Raw genomic sequence first — 19,723 nt, forward strand, 5'->3', positions numbered from 1 at the left:
ACATACATACTACCCACCTATACATAAAAATTCCTCCGATCGGTCCTGTACGTGCAAAAAATATCCAACCCCCACCTCAAGTTTTTGGTTATTTGTGTAGCCTCGCAGCCTCGTATGCTTCAAGGTTGAAGGAATAACTGTAAACATGTAAATGTATAACTGCACACAACGTAGAGCGAGTAAGCATTTTTTTTGCCTTTCGATTTTTTGTATTTCTCTTTTTATCATTTTTAAATATATACCTCTACTCCCCACGCCCGAGGAACCATCATCGTTCCGCTAGATTTACAGCTATTCGCCTTAAAGTTGCGCGGTGATTAAAACAGTCCCTTGGATAGACGATATTTTATTGGCCTTCTCCGCGATACGGTGAACCAGGGAACAAAGTGAGGACGTCGTCCGATATTTTATTGGGTAGTGTCACTTGTTCCGGAAGTGGTGCAAGACTGTATAATACACGTGGACTACATACCTCGCCACATAACGCGACGCATGTACATACGTACATCGCATGTTTGTAAAATCGTGCAAAATTGAAGGTTGCCCGTATTTCGCACCCGCATACAATCGCCATTGTATCTACACGGTGTACAAAGGTATTAATATATCATACGCGCGTTATTATATTGATCTAATGATTGTGACTAAAGTATTTGTGAAAAAGAATGTCACGAGATTGTTCGTGACGGCGGCTTCGTTAGCTCTGAACACATTCGCTCGCATTTGGTCGTTCTTTGATAAATCACTTATGTTATATCTATACGGATATAGAGCATTTATACCAACAACGTGCGGAACGCGACGAGACCGTCGTATAGCGTCGAATATATTCTACGGCCGACGCCCACCACGGTCGTTTATTCAAAGCGTGCGTGACGCTTTACGTTATAACAACGATCTCGATTCATTTTGGTCTAATTCCCATCAGACCGCACCGATGCAGAAGAAAATGGGACGTACGAATGGAAAACAAAAAAAAAAAAGGACGTCGTGTCGCCTTGAAGGGCAAAAAAATAAGACACAATTTCGGGTTCAAACGTGCGGATGATTCAATATTGTGTTTCATATTGTAAGAGATACGATTTTTTTTATCTGACGATGAATATCGACGTAACGTACAGATAATATGCCGATGGTTTTGCTGGGGATAAAAAGCTTCTGAAATCTTGCGACAGCTGTGAATACAAAAGCGTCATTAGAGCAGGTATAACAGATGTGCGATATCTTCGCAGTATGCCGTACTTTCCCATAAAAGTGAAATATATTTCTTTCATAGATACCCAAAGACCTAATAATTAATAATTATTCCCATCGAGCCCGTAAACCGGCTTCGATAATTGCGGCTTTTTTGACTGCCCGAGTTTGTTTTTCGTTAGCTACCATAAATGAGGATGATTTTAATCCCGCAAAATGAACCAACAAATTAACGCTCTTTCAAGTGATGTGTAATACCTACGTACGTATACGAAAATTATTGTTGATATTTTGACGGATAAGCAACGAAAAAAGAAAATGTCGCTTATGCCACGGGCATCGATGATATGTTCCACGATCGATCCGTGACGACACTACACCACGCGATGCATGCACCTATACACTCCTCACTGTGCAGTAAATTCGACATGTTGGATGAGAAAATAAAAAAATTAGAGCGTCATATTAATAACGATAATAACAGGTAATACTGGTAAATTATTGCTGAAAATATCATGCTAATTTATTTATTCTTTTATCCGTTCTCTCTTCTGTTTTTTTTTTCATTTTTTATTTTTTATTTTTTATTTTTTATTTATTAATTTTTTTTAATTCAACGGAATATTTATATAGCTATTTATTTATGTATATAAAATCTTATTCGCTATCTTGACAATTCAATCTTATCAAAAACATGTGTGATTATGTCTTTCTCGGTCTATACTTATGTATACATGTATAATATACTCTAATATACGTGTCACATATGATGTAGATTATAATTTAAAACAGCAGCAGGTAATAATGAATTATCGTGATCAAATTTACACCTAATGTCATAATATAATATGTATATAAATTACAAATCTCGAACAACAATACAATCTCCTTAATTATAAATTTGTACCGTGAGCAAAAAAAGAAAAGGAAGAAAACCGCGACCTGTTGATTGTGTAGATATACCCCCAAAAAGGCATCTGCGGTGCAAAGAAATTCATCGAGTACATCAAATTTTCAAGAATAACTACGGCTCAAAAATCTTCATTAGAAATAACCATAAAAAACTCATCTTTCATAGGAACAAAAGAGTAGAAATTATTCACCGTGCCAAGTATACATGTATAACTTCGCGTCATGCCTAGACATGCTCGTGAATTAGGAATTTTTATAAATAAATCGACATTGATTCGAGAAATTCGTTAAAAGAAATAATAATCCAATTTTAATTGAAAATAAATGTTAAAAATTCGCGTACGTGATCTTTGCCGGGCTTGGAATATGGGAGCAAGATTCTTTGATTTAAAATAGCCCACCGAGGACCAGAAAAAAAAATTGCTGAAGTCGATAAAATTTTCACCGTAATCTTAATCTGAAATCCAAATCTCTAATTGATCTATCTATAAAATTGATCGAGTTATCGCTGATTTTTCGCTTTTTAGAGCAGAAAAGTTGAGATATCTCGATGGAAAAAATTCATAGCTCAATTCAGTCGACGGATTCGTGTTCCTAAGGTCAAAATACATTAGAATAGTGTCATTCAATCGATTTTTAAATTAGTTCATTTTTAGCCCAAAAATCTACAAAAATCCGAAATCCCTTGGATTTTTGTCGATTTTGGGTCGAAAAAACGTATTTTTTTTTATATGCTATTATTATGTATTTTGATCCCAGGAATCCGAATTCAGAAGTTAAATTCGTCTACCTGTAAAATTGATCGAGTTATCGCCAATTTTTCGCTTTTTTCAGCATAAAAATGGAGATATCTCGAAGGGAAAAAATCGTAGCTCAATTTACTCAACGGATTCGTGTTCCTGAGGTCAAAATACATAAGAAAAGTGCCATGCGATCAATTTTAAAAAATAAAAATTTTTGGCCAAAATTTGAAAATTTTTCAAGGGGTACCCCTTTGCATTTTTTCAAATTTTGACCAAAATTTTTTATTTTTCAAAATCGATCGTATGGCACTTTTCTTATGTATTTTGACCTCAGGAACACGAATCCGTTGTCCAAATTGAGCTACGATTTTTTCCCTTTGAGATATCTCCATTTTTATGCTAAAAAAAGCGAGAAATTGGCGATAACTCGGTCATTTTTGTGAATAGATCAATTTTTCTTTCAGATTGGGATTCCTGAGCTCAAATTACATTAGGATAGACTAAAAAATCAATTTTTTATTTTTGACCCGAAAAATCGAAAATTTGGCGATAACTCGGGTAATTTTATAGATAGATCAATTTTTCTTCCAGATTTGGATTCCTGAGGTCAAAATACGTAAGAAAAGTGCTATACGATCAATTTCGAAAGATAAAAAATTTTGGCCGAAAATTGAAAAATTTTCAAGGAGTACTCCTTGGAGTGTTTTCAATTTTGGGGTCAAAAATCAATATTCTTTCTTCTTTAGTTTCCTATGCTATTCTTATGTACATATTTCGATCTTATGAATCTGAATTCACAAGTTAAATTGACCTATCTCTTAAATTTGGAAACTCCGACTTTCGGCGTCAATAAGTGGTCTGACCATGGTTCGATTGATTGAGACGCTTCAGGACGTCGAAAAATTTCATCAACTTCGAAAAATATTTTGCGAAAAGTGGCCTGTCCGACGTTGAAATGCCCTATATGTATATTACTGTGACTTATCTGGTATTACTTCTAAAATAAGTTCCTGTATGTTTCCTATATTATTCAATCATATGGTATATATTTATACTTATGTATTTAAATTTCACTGTCGATGAGTGTTTGATAAAATATGATTTTAAACGTCTTTAATGCGGTAACATACATATAATGACGATATCATCTCAAGCTAGTCTGGTTAATAAAAATAACGATAACAGTAACAATGATAACAATAGTGGTAATAATAATAATAATAATGTCATATTTCAAGTCCCTGTAGTTTTTCAATTCACCTACGTACAAATATTGTACATACATATACGCTCATTATGATTATGGTTAGATGAAAGTATTTAATATTAAATAAATATACCCTATATTAATCATAATATTCATGTGATCCATTTGCTCGATATACATATCATACTTTTATGTGCCTGAATAGTATATTCAAATTATCCGTGTATATTAGCTTTGTGAACACATGGAATACCAAATGCCTTGAAGTGTGCATGCGTATATGTCATCATGTGACACAAAAAAGAAGAAAGAAAAAGTTAAACAGTCATCTCTTTTTTCTTTCTTTTTGCAAGCATCATGTGTAATTTGAAGGCGTAATAGGTACGTGCACATATGTAAATGTTAAAGTCTTATTATAGCGTGGTAAATTAAAATTAACCAAATTAAATGAAAGTTAGAGTGAAATAATTAATATTATGTGGGTCATGTGTTGAACATATTTATGTATACAAACTCATATGTATAAGTATGTTACATGATCATCACTACTTTTTGTATAGAAAAATATATATCTATACACACAGGGTTTGATGACGTTTTTGAACTCTCTTGTCGTCAATCTACAGGGTGACAAATTTGGTATAAAATGATGTGATGAAAAAAACCTTAAAAAGATGGTTTTTTGCGTACAGAGCAAAAATTTTTTTCAAAAACTTTGGTATAAAATATTATCGCTTATCTTTCGTAATGCGCGTACATATATACATCGTGAATCTACACAAACCATGAGTCACCCTACGTGTCATCTTATATCGTGACATGACATGCATCCATGAATATTCGCCCGTGCGCGCGATACACGGTTTCCGTACTATTAAGTTCTAATATTTACAAGTTACAACCGCTCACTGTGGGTAACAAAAGTATTTGTTCAAAAATTTAATTAAAACGCTCCGTAGATAGGTATTTAAAAATATTTTTTGCCCTCTCTTTCAAGATGCCGTTAAAATTCGTTCACCGAATTTTAAAATTATCATAGCATTTGGCAAATTTATATAATGTCGAGGAGTTTGTCTGTAGTTACCTCCGACAATTTGTCGGATGTTCGTTCGGTTCGAAATCAGATCGTCACAAATTTGGCAGCTGATTTTCTCCAACGCCGTTTCCGATGAGCTTCGGGTAAAGCTGACGGTCTTTTCGTGTCTGGTTATCGTCGTCTAGCGGTACGCTGGCGTCCAAATAAACTAACTCAGTTTTTTGAGAAGGAATCATATTAGCCTGTGGTATCGCAATCTGTAAAACAATCGAACGCATGTATTATTCAATTCTTATGTAAGTGTTACTGAGTTTTTATTGGGTAATTTTACTCACCGGAGTAGCATTTTTCCTTCTATCCAAATAGTGGATGATTCCGGCGAGCAGGACTAGAAGAGCTCCCAAAAATATTAGTCCGATTCCGGAGTAAAATCCGATCGTTGGAAGCTGCGTGAATATTTTTAGAGGGGTGGCGAGGTTTCCGGTTATTCCGACATGCTCGTTGAACCAGAACATGGGGAAATAAATCGTCGGTACGTCCTTGTAGAGGCTGAAAGCATTGGCGTTGTTTTATAAAATTCCGTTGTTCCTGAATTTTATTATGTGCAATGCTAATTTCAGAAAATATGCGAGAGAGAGTCTCATCTAAAAATTGGCTCTTTACACCTTTCTCATTTCATTCATTGTTTTTTGTTCAGTTTAATACATTTATCATCAGATCTATATCTTGGACATGGATCTACAACACGCATACTACCCGCTTAGCTGGGAGTGGCGGAATTCGAATTACGAGCCACCAAAATAATAGCAATAACGACAAATTAGCGCAGGGGATGATGAAAGGAGAAAAACACGTCTCCTTTAAATTGATCCGTAACGATTTCTGAAACTAATCATATACATCTTTCAGAGTTCGAGCCTTACTTGATATATTGCGAGGGTTGGAGCAAAATGTTGATTTGCAAACGCGCTGCCACATCCAGTGGAATACCCGTTGTCTGAAATGAAGAAAATATACTCATCGGATGATGATACGAATGTGACTATTCGAGTTAAAAATTTATAGCGAAAAAACCAACCGGTTCGAGGATGATGCGAAAACCGTGCTTTTCATCGTTCGGATCCATTCCCGTGACTTTTTCTCGATAAATTGGATCGGCCTTATGAAAATGAGGAAGACTAACGTAGGCAGGTGCTCCGTATCGACATGCCGTAACATTTATAAGTCCGGAGGGTGTGCAATCGCCGCTGCAAAAGCACTGCCCGACGTTAACGACGTCAGAGTCGCCGTAATCTTCCAGAGCTTCGATGGTCGCGTTCACCGGTGCGTCGATCGCGAAAAAATCCTCCGTCGATGCCATCGTTGTCTGGAAATATTTTGCTTGCTCGTGCGGGTAACGTCGTTTTGTACTGTTGCTCAAAGTTTTTTCACCAATTGAATATTGATAACCTTCGATACCGTGGAGCTCCACGATTCCATCGTACTCGTAAATCAGCGGCCTGTTTATCAGTTTTTTGCAGAATGGAAAAAAAATTTTGATTAATATTCAACATTCGGATCAAACGAGATAAGCATAATGGCGTTAGATCCTTTGACGCAATTTTTGTTATCATTCAGCTGAAAATCAAGTTTTCTACTCGAACAGATTTTTTAATTGCAAATTAAAACGCAACGTCATTACATCGTAAGTTAAACAATGCGTCAAGTTCGATAAGGCTGCGAAAAAAAAAAAAATTGAACAAGATAATATACGGGATGTTAATGAATAATTATGCTAAACTCAAGGGGATGATCTGTGATGAGCAACCCATGTCCGGAAACGTTGCGTTCAGGCGCTACAGGGCATCGAAGGTCGCAGGTGAAAGAGTGTAGTCAACACCTCGTCATTGGCAACCCAACACGCGTCTCCCACCTCCTATTCGAAAGCTGTAATACGCTCACAATTCGGATGACGAAAGCTTTGGGTTGTGGTCCATTTGTTTTTATATTTTTCAATAATTTTCAAGTTTTCAATTAACCAGATAATCACCACAATCGTTAGCGAACAGGCGATTAACCTGCGACCTTCGATACCCTGTTGAGCCTGAACGCGATTTCAACGGACATGGGTTGCCCATCTCAGATCACTTGTTCAAGTGCACTTTATCACCCCCTTGAGATTGGCACAATTATTTGTTAACACTCTGTATACGCACAGTGTCAAAGTTCAATAATAACGCCCACAGGAAGCGCAAATCATACAAAGTATCATTCCCGACGATTTTAATTTTCACATGATTTTACTAATGCACTCTGCGAGTCGCTTGTTATTCACCTCCGCTTGTTTATTTAAATGTACGGGTAAATAATTATAAACTCTTATTTACCTTGCAAGTTTTTCATCAAAGGAAATCGATTAATATACGCGAGGAACGAACACTCGCGGGTTATTACCATATTATAATAGTTAGTAAGATGCGGTAATCGTAAATTTATCATCATACGAGTAGTCGCCTGCCGCGCGCCGCTATATAAATCAAGGATAAACGGTTTACTTCACCTGCAAATATCGGCGGAAAAAAGAGTGATCTCATCCCTGGTTCTCTTCGGGGGCCAAAACTCTCCCGCACTTCCTTCTACCGCGTTGCAAGGCGACTCGAAAAAGGTAGAGACGTTATTGTAGTTCCAATTTCGAAGAACGCCTAGGGTCGTTATGTCCTTTTCACCGGTAGCCATGTTGAAATGACCGTCGAACGCCGTCGAATGATTTCTCTTTGAAAAACAAAAAAAAAACCATCGAAAGGTAATGTCAAAATTCACAGATGACCTATCAACGGATACAACTAATCCAAGCCAATTGAGCGCCATTTCAAAAATTTTTTACAAACAAGATTTCATCGATTATAATCACGGTGCGTATGGCATTTGCCAATAAAGTTCGACTATCGACGACCTTACGGTTGTCGCGTGTGTAAAACGTTATGTAACCATACCATGTAAAACCATCCAAATTTATCGAATGGCGGAATGTCAGCGACTGGGGAAATCTTTCCCATATCGATCAGCGGGTCTTCGTATCCTTTGAAGAGCAGCTCGTCCACGGTTTTTGTTACATGAACATCGTTTATACCAGCCATGAAAATATTGAGTGCTTTCTGCCAATAGAACGTCCAGTGACGAACCTTGTGCGCGGCTGACTGCAAAGTTAGATAAGTTTTTACGGTTGAGTGAATACCGATGAGACAGATTGTACCAGATGATCAAAAAAATCGAATTCCGAGATCACCGTGTAGTGAACTTTTTGTACAGACGTAGATGTATATACTTTGCATGGCGAAAGTTTAGTCACCTCGTTAGTCACTGTGTCACACGCTTAGATAAAACGTACACTTAATTGAATGAAATGATAAGTCCTACATGATTGCTCTTTCGATCATATGACCTGTCCCGAACCGAAGAATTATAATTTTTGTTATACGGAGAGCGAAGATAACCTACGACAGTTTGTTACGAATATCTGGAAACGATTTTGCCACATTCATTGTAAAGAATGTAACGTGGATTATTCAATCATCCCTGCACGCTCGTTGAATCCATCAATAGAGAATCACCGGGGTAACAGTCAAAAGTCAAGCGCGGATAAACTCCAAACCCTGATCGTGATGATAGTGACTCACAGCTTTCTTAAAAAATTTTTAAGTTCACCGACCGATCTGCGATAGTATAATTCCGATAATTTTACTTTAAGATGAGGTGATGATGGTTCGACGAGTGAATGCTATACACGGGTCAATGACGATACATTCGAAAAAATGAAACATCTGCAACTTTGGCAGATACAATTAAATTCGCCACAGATATTTTCTTTCGTGTAATTATAACACTCGTTCAAATTATGATTCAGTTGGATCGTTGTCCGTGCATACTCACAAGTGCCACGACGTTCAATTGGGTAATATTGTCGTGTAACGAGCCGTTGCTTTTCCCGGCTTCGAAAAACCAGGTCCTCATCTGGTCGTAACTGACCGTGCCATTGTCATGAAAAACGACGTTCACTTTCTCGCGCCTCTCCCTGTAAATATCGATCCAGAAAATCCCGATTGAGATTAGCTGTAGGTTTTGAGCCAAAGGAAGAAGCTGCCGTATTTTGTAATTTGTTCGTAAAAACAGATTATGCGATGAACATATTATTATGGCAGATACTTATCTATGTATACATATATTAATATCACTATTTATAAGTATATTATGGTAATGCTTGTTACGTAAGTTATATAAAAGAAAAAGTTCGATCATTGTAAAAAAGAACCTGAAACATCGGATATACCATGACGACAATACCGCTGAATCTGATTCCCATATACCTAGTCGAAGAAATGAAGAAGAAATATCCGATTGCGAGAAAAAAAAAAATTGATGAGATTTTGTTGCTATGTCAGATACCATCGGGCCATCGACCGAATCTCTGGGGAAAAATGAACGCGGGGAGGCTCGGAGTTAGGTTGCTTTAAAATTGAAGATGAATAAAATGATTTACCTTTGAAAAAAAAAACCATTTTGAAATATTTCATGTACACACGTACGAAGGACACCGCGCGTCGCATTTGGAAGTTCTAAGTGTCGCACGACCGACAAACCCTGCGATGGCCTAAATTTGTTGATTAGGATTGATTTGAAAATTGCAACAGCTTAGCTGTTGACGATTAACTTTGAACATTCGCGTGCAACATATATTTATTCACAACGAGCGCGAACACCGCGTATTCCGCGTTGTACGTGTTGTAATAATATTGTATCATAGGAGCTAGATATCGAACTACCTTCAGATCTCGTATCACCGTGGCTAGGAAATTTGAGATTGGCAGCGATTTATTCCGCAATATTGTAAAAAATAAAGAAAAAAAAAAAATCAAATCAAAGAAACGAATAACTTCATACGAACCTAACGATACAAGAGCAGATAAACACAAAACGGAGATAAAAAAAACTAGAAATAGAAATAGAGGTACGTATACAACCGGTTTTCCTTATGAATTTAATCATATAAAAATCAATCGGATAACGTTATTACAAATGTAAATAAGAATACACAATTGTGAATAAAATAACGAACGAAGGACGAGACTGTACAGCTTCGTCGAGGGCTAAAGTTCAAATGTAAATTCGTCGGGTTTACTCAATAAGAAAGTAGTTAATTAGACAATTGTTTAATTTAGTGTTCACCACGCGCCCACGTTCCACGTTCTCCAGTTTTATTGCTTATAATTAAGATGTCAATACCTCTCGCGAAGGGTTAACCAATTATTTTTTATTTATCTCAATTCTTTTTCCACTGCTCTTCTTTCTCTTTGTTTCTAAAACTGTGCTGTACCGTCCATTATAGATCCATCGAATTATTTCTCCACTTCGGGACATTCGTAACGAAAAATAAATTAACAGAAATGAATTACCGCGGATCAGATGGAGGGGTTAACGACGCTCTAAATCAAAAATTAAAAATTCATTGGAAAAAAAAAAAAAACCAGAAAACGATAATTGATCAACTCCCGCCAATACTACGGAATTAACCTTGACAGTTGATATGCTTGTTGATCGATTCAACGAAGGTTTATATTTTCAACCGCCGAAGGACGATAAAAAATCTGGGAAAAAAAATTAGAAGGACGAAATATGAGGGAACGGTCGCAATAAATCGCGAAATTGATATTCGAGTCGTTGAACTAGCCGCAAAGTTTTTCAACCTCGATCCAGTTTCAAATCCAATTATGATTGAAGCCACTGTCATATTATACTATGGTTATACATATAGGGGGTCGGATTATGCACAATATATAGCAGCGCTTATTATTTCATATGATTTTTTGAAATCTCGCGCTGACCTCGTAAGTTGCGAAATGTAGAATGTATCGTATCAACTAGATTTTATTACTACGAGCGATACCGATATGTTTCAAGATGATGATCGATCGTGTCCTTTTTACGTATGATCTCGAGGTCTCATTTATAATTTTTGGGATTCCGGAACGATCGACCGTAAAAAATCTCGCGCAACCAGAAGACTGCTGCTGCAGCTCTGCCTACCGCACAAAATTAATTACCGTATCGAGATGTTCAAGTTCATAACAATGATCTATATAATACCAAGTTTTCTGCAGACTCATTCGACAAGGTTTTCCGTGACGCAATTGAGCCTCAATAATTTATATCTGAATATACGTTTGTTAATTTTCTCGCACTGCCAACAATCACTCATGCACTCCCATCGCGTGCATTTTTTGGTAAATGACGATATACATTTATCCGTGCGACTAATAAGTAGCCCAACGCTCAGGCGACTGATTAAGGTGGACCGCAGATGAAAAATCCACTTATGAACTTGAATTTTAATAGAACGCTATGAGAACTCACAGAAAAGTGTAGGGACCGAGTTGAGCGAAGTTTGGTTTTTTACCCGGTATCTTCAATTCCTGAGGGTTCGTCCAGTTGAAAAAATATATCTCCAGGTACATCGGCATACTCTTAGAATCACGCCAAATATCGAAACTCTTCGATTGTGGGGCGAGATGTAATTCCTGGAATAAAAAGTGAATCAAAGGTTATTGAGTTTGAGACTTTCATTCTCTAACGAGCTCCACGAATATCAGATATCTTGGACGTATCGGTCGTTTGTTGAAGAAAAAAAATTGATAAATCCAAAAATATAACTCGTTCAATGGATGCACGCGTCGTTATTAAATCTTTGTAACGGTAATATCTCGTTCGTTTAACCCCCGAAAAGAAAAAAAAAAGAAAAATGTTGAACGATAACAGGTATACCAGTATACGTTCGACGTGAATATGGGTGATCAGTTTGTATATAAAAAATGTATGAAAGTTGAATAAGGACGTTGGATAAGCAGCAGGTGGATATTTATTGCCGTACCAGAATATATCACGATAAGAGTAGTGGAAAAAAAATTTATGACACTTGTTTTTAGGCACTGAACAAACGTCGATGACCACGTTTCTGTTTCATCGGTAAAATAGTCGCGACCGATGGATGTTATGCTATGTTACGTGAATCTGACTCAGTGTCAGCATGCTAATCCGTGAAATGTTGCACACGTCAATCCGGACGTCAGACTTTTCCTCTCTTTTTTTCTAGTCTTTTTTTTTACTATCTTGTTACGGAATTAAATCTGGTCTCGTTGCATTTATTCACGGTTCACTAGAATGAAACTTATAAGGAAAAAATGAAATGCGTGGACCACGATTAGTGGTTCCCAACCCTTGAAGATTTGGGAAATCGAAAACTTACCTTAATAAATATTCTTGCAAGCAGAATGGGCCATGAAGCGCAAAGTGCGATGCCGATAACGATGAAGAGATTGCCAATAACGGCTAGGACGATGGGTTTCTTCACGGAGGGCATCATAGTTCCGGCGTCGCGAGCTTTCCTCGCTTCTTTCGGGGGCTCGAAAAATTCGAATCCTACAAATCGAGCGGCCTCTTACCGATCTTCCGATTGACGGGCATGTGCCCGTTCACTCTTATTCTCGATGCTCTTCTTCGTTCGTAGGTTTGCCAGGTTCCTCCGTAGCGATGGATTAGAGTAGACAGGTGTTTAGACGGGTCTAACGTTTACCGATTCTGCTTCTAATCTTGGTTCCCAACGCCAACTGCCGCAGATAACGTCCGCTGCGTTCCGCTCACCCCTTGAGATAAAATCACGTTACCTAATTTTCGATCATGACGACGATGGGTTGTCGGCTATTCACTTTGAACGTTGTCGCTGATTAGGTTTTCGTTGTACAGAACGTAAAATTTGTGACAGAAATTTCATATAGATTGACGGATGATGAATGACGTGAACACCTGTTGACTCCGCACGCGTTTCAAGCTGGTCTTTTTCTATTTTTGTTCCGCCACCTCCGTCGCGACGCTCTCTTTGTTCTGGTCGCTACTGACTAAACGAAGCGATGTATGATTTTGAAGAAAGCAAACGTCGAAATTCCGTTGAAAAATTTATCTCGATTCATTCACCAGAATAAGACGCTGGAATTGCACATCCGGCGAGTGATCCGCACTCGGATTTTCGTCAAAAATCCCGGGAGGTGAAAAATAAGCAACGTGTGTGGCGCGAAGAATCGAAAGAAATATCCGGGCTTCGCGTTCAACGTACCACATTTGATCTGCGGAGCTAATATTGGCTGTCGTTGACGCGTTGATATGATAAACCGCTCGGAGTTCGACTGTCGCGGGTGATTTCGCGGACTACTCTGCGCTACACTCCCGATGAGCAATATCGCATCACTTGCGGAGCAACAAGTGGTCTTTTCTTTATTTCCATTCATCGCCGTCCGGTAATCCAGAGTCCAGACCGACGAGAGCCGGTGCGTTTACGTTTGCGAGAAAATAAAATCACCATTAGCGGATGAGAGTAGCTGACGTACGAACGGCGGTCCACTTTAACAAGTGGTTATTCGGTTCTCTTACGCGTTACACGTAAGTTGATCGCTCGATCTCAGGTTGGACTGGGTGAGAATTTCACGTGGTTCTCAACGAAATTGAAACTGGGGAGTAGTAAAAAATGTCAGTTTCCCATATCGTTTGTTGTTTCGTGAAACGACTTTATGAACTGACCCCGATAGTTGTACAGGAATATACTACAATTTTATGTCTCAGCGATAACGAGAAGAGAGAAAGAGAAGGAAGTAAGAGAAAACTTTTGAAAGACGTCGATACACGATAAATATATTTGTCGCGATTAGATACGATGCACGGGATGTAATTTCGAAGCAACCAAAAATTTCAAGCCTCCGCACAAAGCGTTTCTGTGGTTTATCGATAATATTTGGTATCAACCACGCCGTCTCTTCAACCGGATGTAGAAAAAACGGAATGCCTGATTATAACCTTACGTGACTCGATATCCTCATAAAAATTGAAGATCAAAAAATTTTGACTTGTTCCGGGCCAACCGAAATGAAATTATCCCGCGATTATGTAATTTCAAGGTAGCGAAGAATCAGCGTCATAACGAGAAGCAAAGGATCCAAAAAAGATGCCGCGTTATAGATCGACGTTTGACGTCCTCCTCAAAATATGCACGTCAAAATACTCTGAGCGTAGATCGCGTTCAATTGGAAATTTTCATATCCTGGAGCTACACCATACCTATAAGCTATAATTAGATTGTATGATAAAGAATGCATAGAATTCGTCACGAATCGGTTTTTCCTGACTTTTAGACTGCGGCATGCGCGTCGGGGTCCTATTTGTAAGCTGGTTCAGAAGTGCACCGTTCGTTACGTCATCCGAAAAATCACAACCATTAGAGCGCATCGATGATCGTTCGGGAAGTTGAACCGCAATCGTTAATCAATAAATCTCCCATGCACCGGTCTCCGAATATACTTATTCCGCATCGCGATTTTCTACACGTACCGGTACAGCTTTGATACTCATTCACTTGGGGCCGGTTGATCCTTCGCCGCAACAGAAAAATTATTCCTCTCGGTAAACCTCTTACCGGCTAGTTGGACCACCGACTAAGAGGTTTACAAAGGGGATTAATTTTTACCCAGCAGTGCATAACCGGCCCTAATTATTATTATTCTAACGATTATGAATTCCCTTAGCGATTCATCGGGAATTCTTGGCTGCGACAATGACGAACCGAAAAGGCGGACGTGTGCATCGTGCGGTAAAAATAATAATGCCGACAATGACGATGATGTGAGCCCGAATGATGTCGATAAATTCCTAATTGTACTCGAATTCAAGACGACGGGCACACTCACGAGTGATCTCTTCATCTGGAAAACGACTCGGTGACTGATCAATTTCAGCGACAATTCAAAGCTTGCTGACAATGAGCTGCATCACCGGGCTACAGACGCCGCGAGACTAGGTTTCTATCTACACGCGAAGAACGAAAACAAGACTGACTTCGGGTCATATGGGTTAGAAGCTCACTGTGTGTGACAGTGAGAACACACCAAGGAGTCATGTACTAACTTATCCGTATGTATTCTGAACTCTGTGAGATGAGAGAGATGTTCGTTGGGAGGAGGTTCGCGATTGATTCACAAGGAGAATCATGGCTGTAGACTCAGCTACCGCATACGTACGACTCTACTCTTCATATAGTGTATTTTTAGTGGCAATCCCAATGCTAAATTAATCGTACTAGAACTACCGCGATCGTGCCCTCGGTACACGGTACAGTACCGCAGTATTGTACTTGTAAAATACAAGGCTTGCTGCGCACCAAATCAGCGACCTCAAGAACCTACGTCTACTTCCAGCCATGACGACGCATATATCTTCGTGATTTTTGTTATTCTTTTCGAATTTTTCCCATTGATGCAAAAAAAAAAAAAAAGAAATAATAGCAACCCTAAATTTTGAGAATCGAACATGAGCGATATTTTGTTGCATCGGTTGCTCGAGTGGAAAGGTCTGTGAATTACAGAACTTCTGATCGGACCGTTCTTGCGATCATTGAAAGATGTGTCGGTATTGAAAAGGCCAACTGTGACATCTTTGTGAAAACTCGTTTTTTGGACAAGTCACAGTAATAGTAAGTTACGGTAGTCGTAAGATCAACCTGAACGGATACGCTATCCATATCACCTCAAATGATGAAAAGTAAGAATAAAATTCTGAATTTCGGTTTCGACCGCGAACGATCCGACCTCGAGTGGGGAAGGAAAACTGGAATGCAAAATAGTGTCGTCATGTCGTGAATAAAACGTAAACATGGTAGTAGGATTTATGACCCGTTCGATCGAATAATTATTGAATTATTGGATTACGATCGATCCGAAATATCCATACGGTGAGTGACGGAAACAATGATTTCTACCAACGAAGATACCAAATTTTGTATAATTACAGTTTCCTCGATGATATTCTAAACCGATTACCTCGTCTGCACGCCCGGAAAGAATCCCTATAAATGTATGGGTAAACAAAAGTTTCGGGTCAATTTTCAGTAGGTACGTACGTGTAAATCGATATTTTATTTAGTATAGTAGTTGGAGCTATAGATATATAAGCGTATACCGAATAGATACGGCTGTTTTATTATCAGAGTAAGGGGTTGTCATATCATTCACGACTTCGTAAATCATAACAGATAGATAATTTTTTATTCTATACATAGACTCCAAAAGTATTCAAATCGTCGATCAAATTTCCAAAATGGCCGATCTCAAAGTTTGCAGACAAGAATCGGTTTTCTCAGCTCTTTGCAAAAATCAAGTTCAACGATTAGTTCCTGATGATATCTGTGCCGATAAGCTGAATAAATGAGCTAAAAATTATGCGTTATCAAACTTGAGCTCCGTCTAGGTCGACGTCATCGATACCGCAGAGGTGAGAGTCAAAGTACAGAGAATTTTTTACTCGGTTAACATTTTTGTTTTCCTTACCGCCTGCAACCTACGATTTTATCGATTTTACTTCACCGGGCTCGAATTGCCGAATCGCGCGATAAACCGAGTGATTTTCTTTTGTAGATAAATTTGCTGCTGTGTCCACGTCTATGAAATGATAAGTAAAACGCTGACTGAATACATCCAACTTGTACATTGAACGGATTATAGATACGCTAGATTAAACGAGATTTAAAAATCAAGAGAATGGTGAACCCGTCGGGGAGGTCATTTCTCAATGAACATAGAACGCCGCACGATGTCGGTCGGTTCTCTTATACATATGTATGTGCAGTTACAGATAACAACCAAATAAATTCATGCTCATTTATAATTGGACAAAAGATCAAAAATGGAAAGAAGGGCAGGCGATAACTTTTCATTTTTTTTTTTTTTTTGTTATCATTGTTTTATGACGATAAAAATAATGTATAGTCTGCAGAAACAAATTAAGGTGAATTTTTTTCCACAATTATATTGGCGGTATATGCTCATGCAATGTTCATACGCATATTTTATAATGTAAACATTTAACATGCGATGCGTTTATCGGTGCATTGAAAAACAACGCATCAATGAACTCATAAAATCGTGTTGTTTTATTCGAACCGGTTAACATACAATTAGATTATTCTAACCATTTAGATAAAGACGTTTACAGTTTAATTTGTCCCGGTACCTGCGTTACCAATATATGTATTTCACGAAATTTTAGAAACCCATTTTTTCCATTAATGGAATCATAATAATACTGTGCGTCTTATCTTGAAACATTAAAGGTGAAATTGTTTATTTAATATTTTCAAATAAATATTCTAACATTTTGTATGTCGCACTGTGAACGTGTGGTAAAATTATGCATATAAGAGAAGCCGTTTTCTGTAGGAAGATTAAAAATGAAAGATAACGAATAGGCACGATGACTGTAGAAATTGAAAAAATAATTAAAATAGACACAGACTGCTCCTATGATAATTTAACATTTGATTATCACTCCTGATCAAACTTTATCTACGAAAATCTTAAAAGTCGCGAAAGTAAAAATGTTTAAAGTGACTGAAAGTACTAAATGTACGTCGAAGCGAGAAAGAAATCAAATTGATCCAGAAGTTAAAAAAAAAATCACTCTATGCTACCAAAGATAAGAAAGATGACACTAGTGTTAATAATAATGTTCATCGAACCTGTAATAATAAGAGGTCGACGAGAGCAAGATATTCGGGAAAAAGGCTCGGCAAGAAAATATACCTAAAAAGAGGAAGAAGCTCACGTAAAAACTATGAGTAACAAAACTCTGATAATAGATTCTTATTCTTATTCTTATGATTTTCCTTATTAATACCAGATGACCATATTTATTAACTTGGAGTATGTTTTGAACACGTATTGCTCTGAAAATATCATTCGATGGAGGGGAGGAAATATTTAATAGTCTTATAGAGGAAATCGCGACGGAATTTCGTTATGAATGTAAGTGAATTTCTAATTATACGAGAAAGAGTCAACAGCTTCCGATTGCATTATCCGATGCAACCAGAAGAGTTACGAAACATTTTTTCTAATTCATTCAATATGCTCATTTCCAACTTAATCATACGGCGGCTGATAGAGCGAACAGAGATGATGTATATGCGAAAAAAATGTATGTAATAGGAAAAATTGCTCACACAGCAACTGATGTAGACATGAAATTAATGTGACCAGCACTGAATCGGATGCAGAAATGTTATTAATCAAAGTAGCACAGTTGGTCTGAATCTTCTGATAACTTTTAGTGCTCGGGATAATACAAAGTATTCACCTTTGAATTTAAATCCGTCCTCATTAACCAATAAACGAAATATACCTTCCAGGCATGCTGAAGAATATATCATACGATATACTATGCACTAAGTGAGCTGCGGTAACTATTCTTTGTATAATTGACATAATAACAAAACACCGGGAACCTTAATTTAATTTAATTTGATAAGAATAGAAGATGAACCAGCGACAACTTTTTTAAAAACGAAATAGCTGCAGATTAAATTCATAGCATCACTTACGCTCTGTAGCCGCAGCCTCTTCCACATCCCTGGCACAGTAGACTTCCGGTAATTCTTGAGCCGTTGAAAATTATCGTAAAATTTCACTCTCACGTATTATATGTATATTCTGTTTTGAATACTGTATTGAAACCGTTTTGAAATGTCTGTTGTTGGATAGACTACATGGGGCGATATTTTCTCTTATAATTATTGAAAAATCTACCGCGCGAGAAAATTCATCCACCGCAATGTCCAGCTAATATTACAACTTATACAACACGATCGTATGTTACGCTTGGAGAGTAGTGACAAGTATGATTACCTTAGACGTACATTGCATCTACTTATATAAATACAGCATGAAGAAGAGATCATAATAACAATACATATATCTATCTATATCCTTCAAAGCTGAATCCTGACGTGCTATATTGTCGCGTGTTCGTCTCAACTTGGTCTTATTCTTTAAATCCAACTGGTGAAATTCAACTAATATTATTACCATCATTGCTCATCGCGTATGCATATATGCATCACTATAAGTTCGAACAACAAACGTACCCTCCTCAATTAGCTACATTCAAAAATATACCAGTTAAAATACACTTCCTCTGACTAACGCGGGTTCAAACGCAACACTGGTCTTAGATTTTAGCAAGTAACGTAGTAAGGCATCTTTGTCAGTGGTAAGCCTCCGAAGTGCCCCCCTCTTTGGCCCCTCCAAGTCTCAGCAAAGCCCACGCACTGGGGACAACGTTATAGATATATAGGATTATAGGTGTACAAATATAGGTATATCATACATATGAACGTATAACACTAGTATCACTGCATATGAGCTGTGATAACAGCGTAAGTTGGAACGAACTCTGACCCCGGTGTGCATCGGTACGACGTTGCTAGCTGAAGGTATTGCATACTTCCATCATCTGTGATAAATGCCAGACCTGATACGAGTAATATAGATTGAGCTGATTCTACATTTTGCTCCACGTACGTTGCTTGATCCATGTTATTTATCACACTAGGCGAACTTGACACGTGCCGCATAATCCGATCGATAAACAATATGGTACACGGTATTGTTTATTGTTACGTACACCTACGTACACTACATACGCAAGACACGTGGGGCTTCGCAAGCATTGAGGAATTGCCAGCGAATTCATTGACCACTATAGGTAATCGGGATCTTATTGGAATGT

The 19,723-nt window shown here is 37.8% G+C and overlaps 1 protein-coding gene and 2 long non-coding RNA genes across 5 annotated transcripts in view; 2 read left to right on the plus strand and 1 right to left on the minus strand.

Annotated features, from left to right (window-relative positions):
• LOC125499867 overlaps window positions 1-19,723 on the plus strand; it is a 40,588-nt gene that overhangs the window by 10,796 nt on the left and 10,069 nt on the right. The window lies entirely within an intron of this gene.
• Window positions 26-16,712, plus strand: LOC125499869. Of its 2 annotated transcripts, none has more exons than XR_007276891.1 (4): window positions 26-596; window positions 15,953-16,053; window positions 16,221-16,432; window positions 16,576-16,712. It is a non-coding gene; the product is annotated as an uncharacterized LOC125499869 (long non-coding RNA). The 2 variants fall into 2 exon arrangements; XR_007276890.1 differs by lacking the exon at window positions 26-596 and adding an exon at window positions 15,606-15,893.
• On the minus strand, window positions 3,626-19,104 carry LOC105684632 (protein croquemort-like). Of its 2 annotated transcripts, none has more exons than XM_012398140.3 (10): window positions 18,537-19,104; window positions 12,369-12,765; window positions 11,480-11,643; window positions 9,002-9,143; window positions 8,065-8,268; window positions 7,632-7,843; window positions 6,171-6,591; window positions 6,016-6,089; window positions 5,428-5,641; window positions 3,626-5,349 (listed from the first exon to the last, which is right to left on the minus strand). In XM_012398140.3, the coding sequence occupies exons 2-10, from the start codon at window positions 12,483-12,485 to the stop codon at window positions 5,185-5,187; spliced, it is 1,713 nt and encodes a 570-aa protein (XP_012253563.1). In that variant the 5' UTR covers window positions 12,486-12,765; window positions 18,537-19,104; the 3' UTR covers window positions 3,626-5,184. The 2 variants fall into 2 exon arrangements, with proteins under 2 accessions (XP_012253563.1, XP_012253565.1); XM_012398142.3 differs by lacking the exon at window positions 18,537-19,104 and adding an exon at window positions 14,854-15,384.

This window comes from Athalia rosae, chromosome 2, assembly GCF_917208135.1.
Source record: "Athalia rosae chromosome 2, iyAthRosa1.1, whole genome shotgun sequence".
NCBI lineage: Eukaryota > Metazoa > Arthropoda > Insecta > Hymenoptera > Athaliidae > Athalia > Athalia rosae.

What these genes read in the sequence shown, in the direction of transcription:
- LOC105684632 (XM_012398140.3), bottom strand. Translation starts at nt 12,485, where the DNA reads ATGATGCCCTCCGTGAAGAAACCCATCGTCCTAGCCGTTATTGGCAAT. An exon ending in CTCGGTCCCTACACTTTTCT is followed by an intron (nt 9,144 to 11,479) that starts GTGAGTTCTCAT and finishes CGATATTTACAG; the next exon opens with GGAGAGGCGCGAGAAAGTGA. An exon ending in AATTGAACGTCGTGGCACTT is followed by an intron (nt 8,269 to 9,001) that starts GTGAGTATGCAC and finishes CTAACTTTGCAG; the next exon opens with TCAGCCGCGCACAAGGTTCG.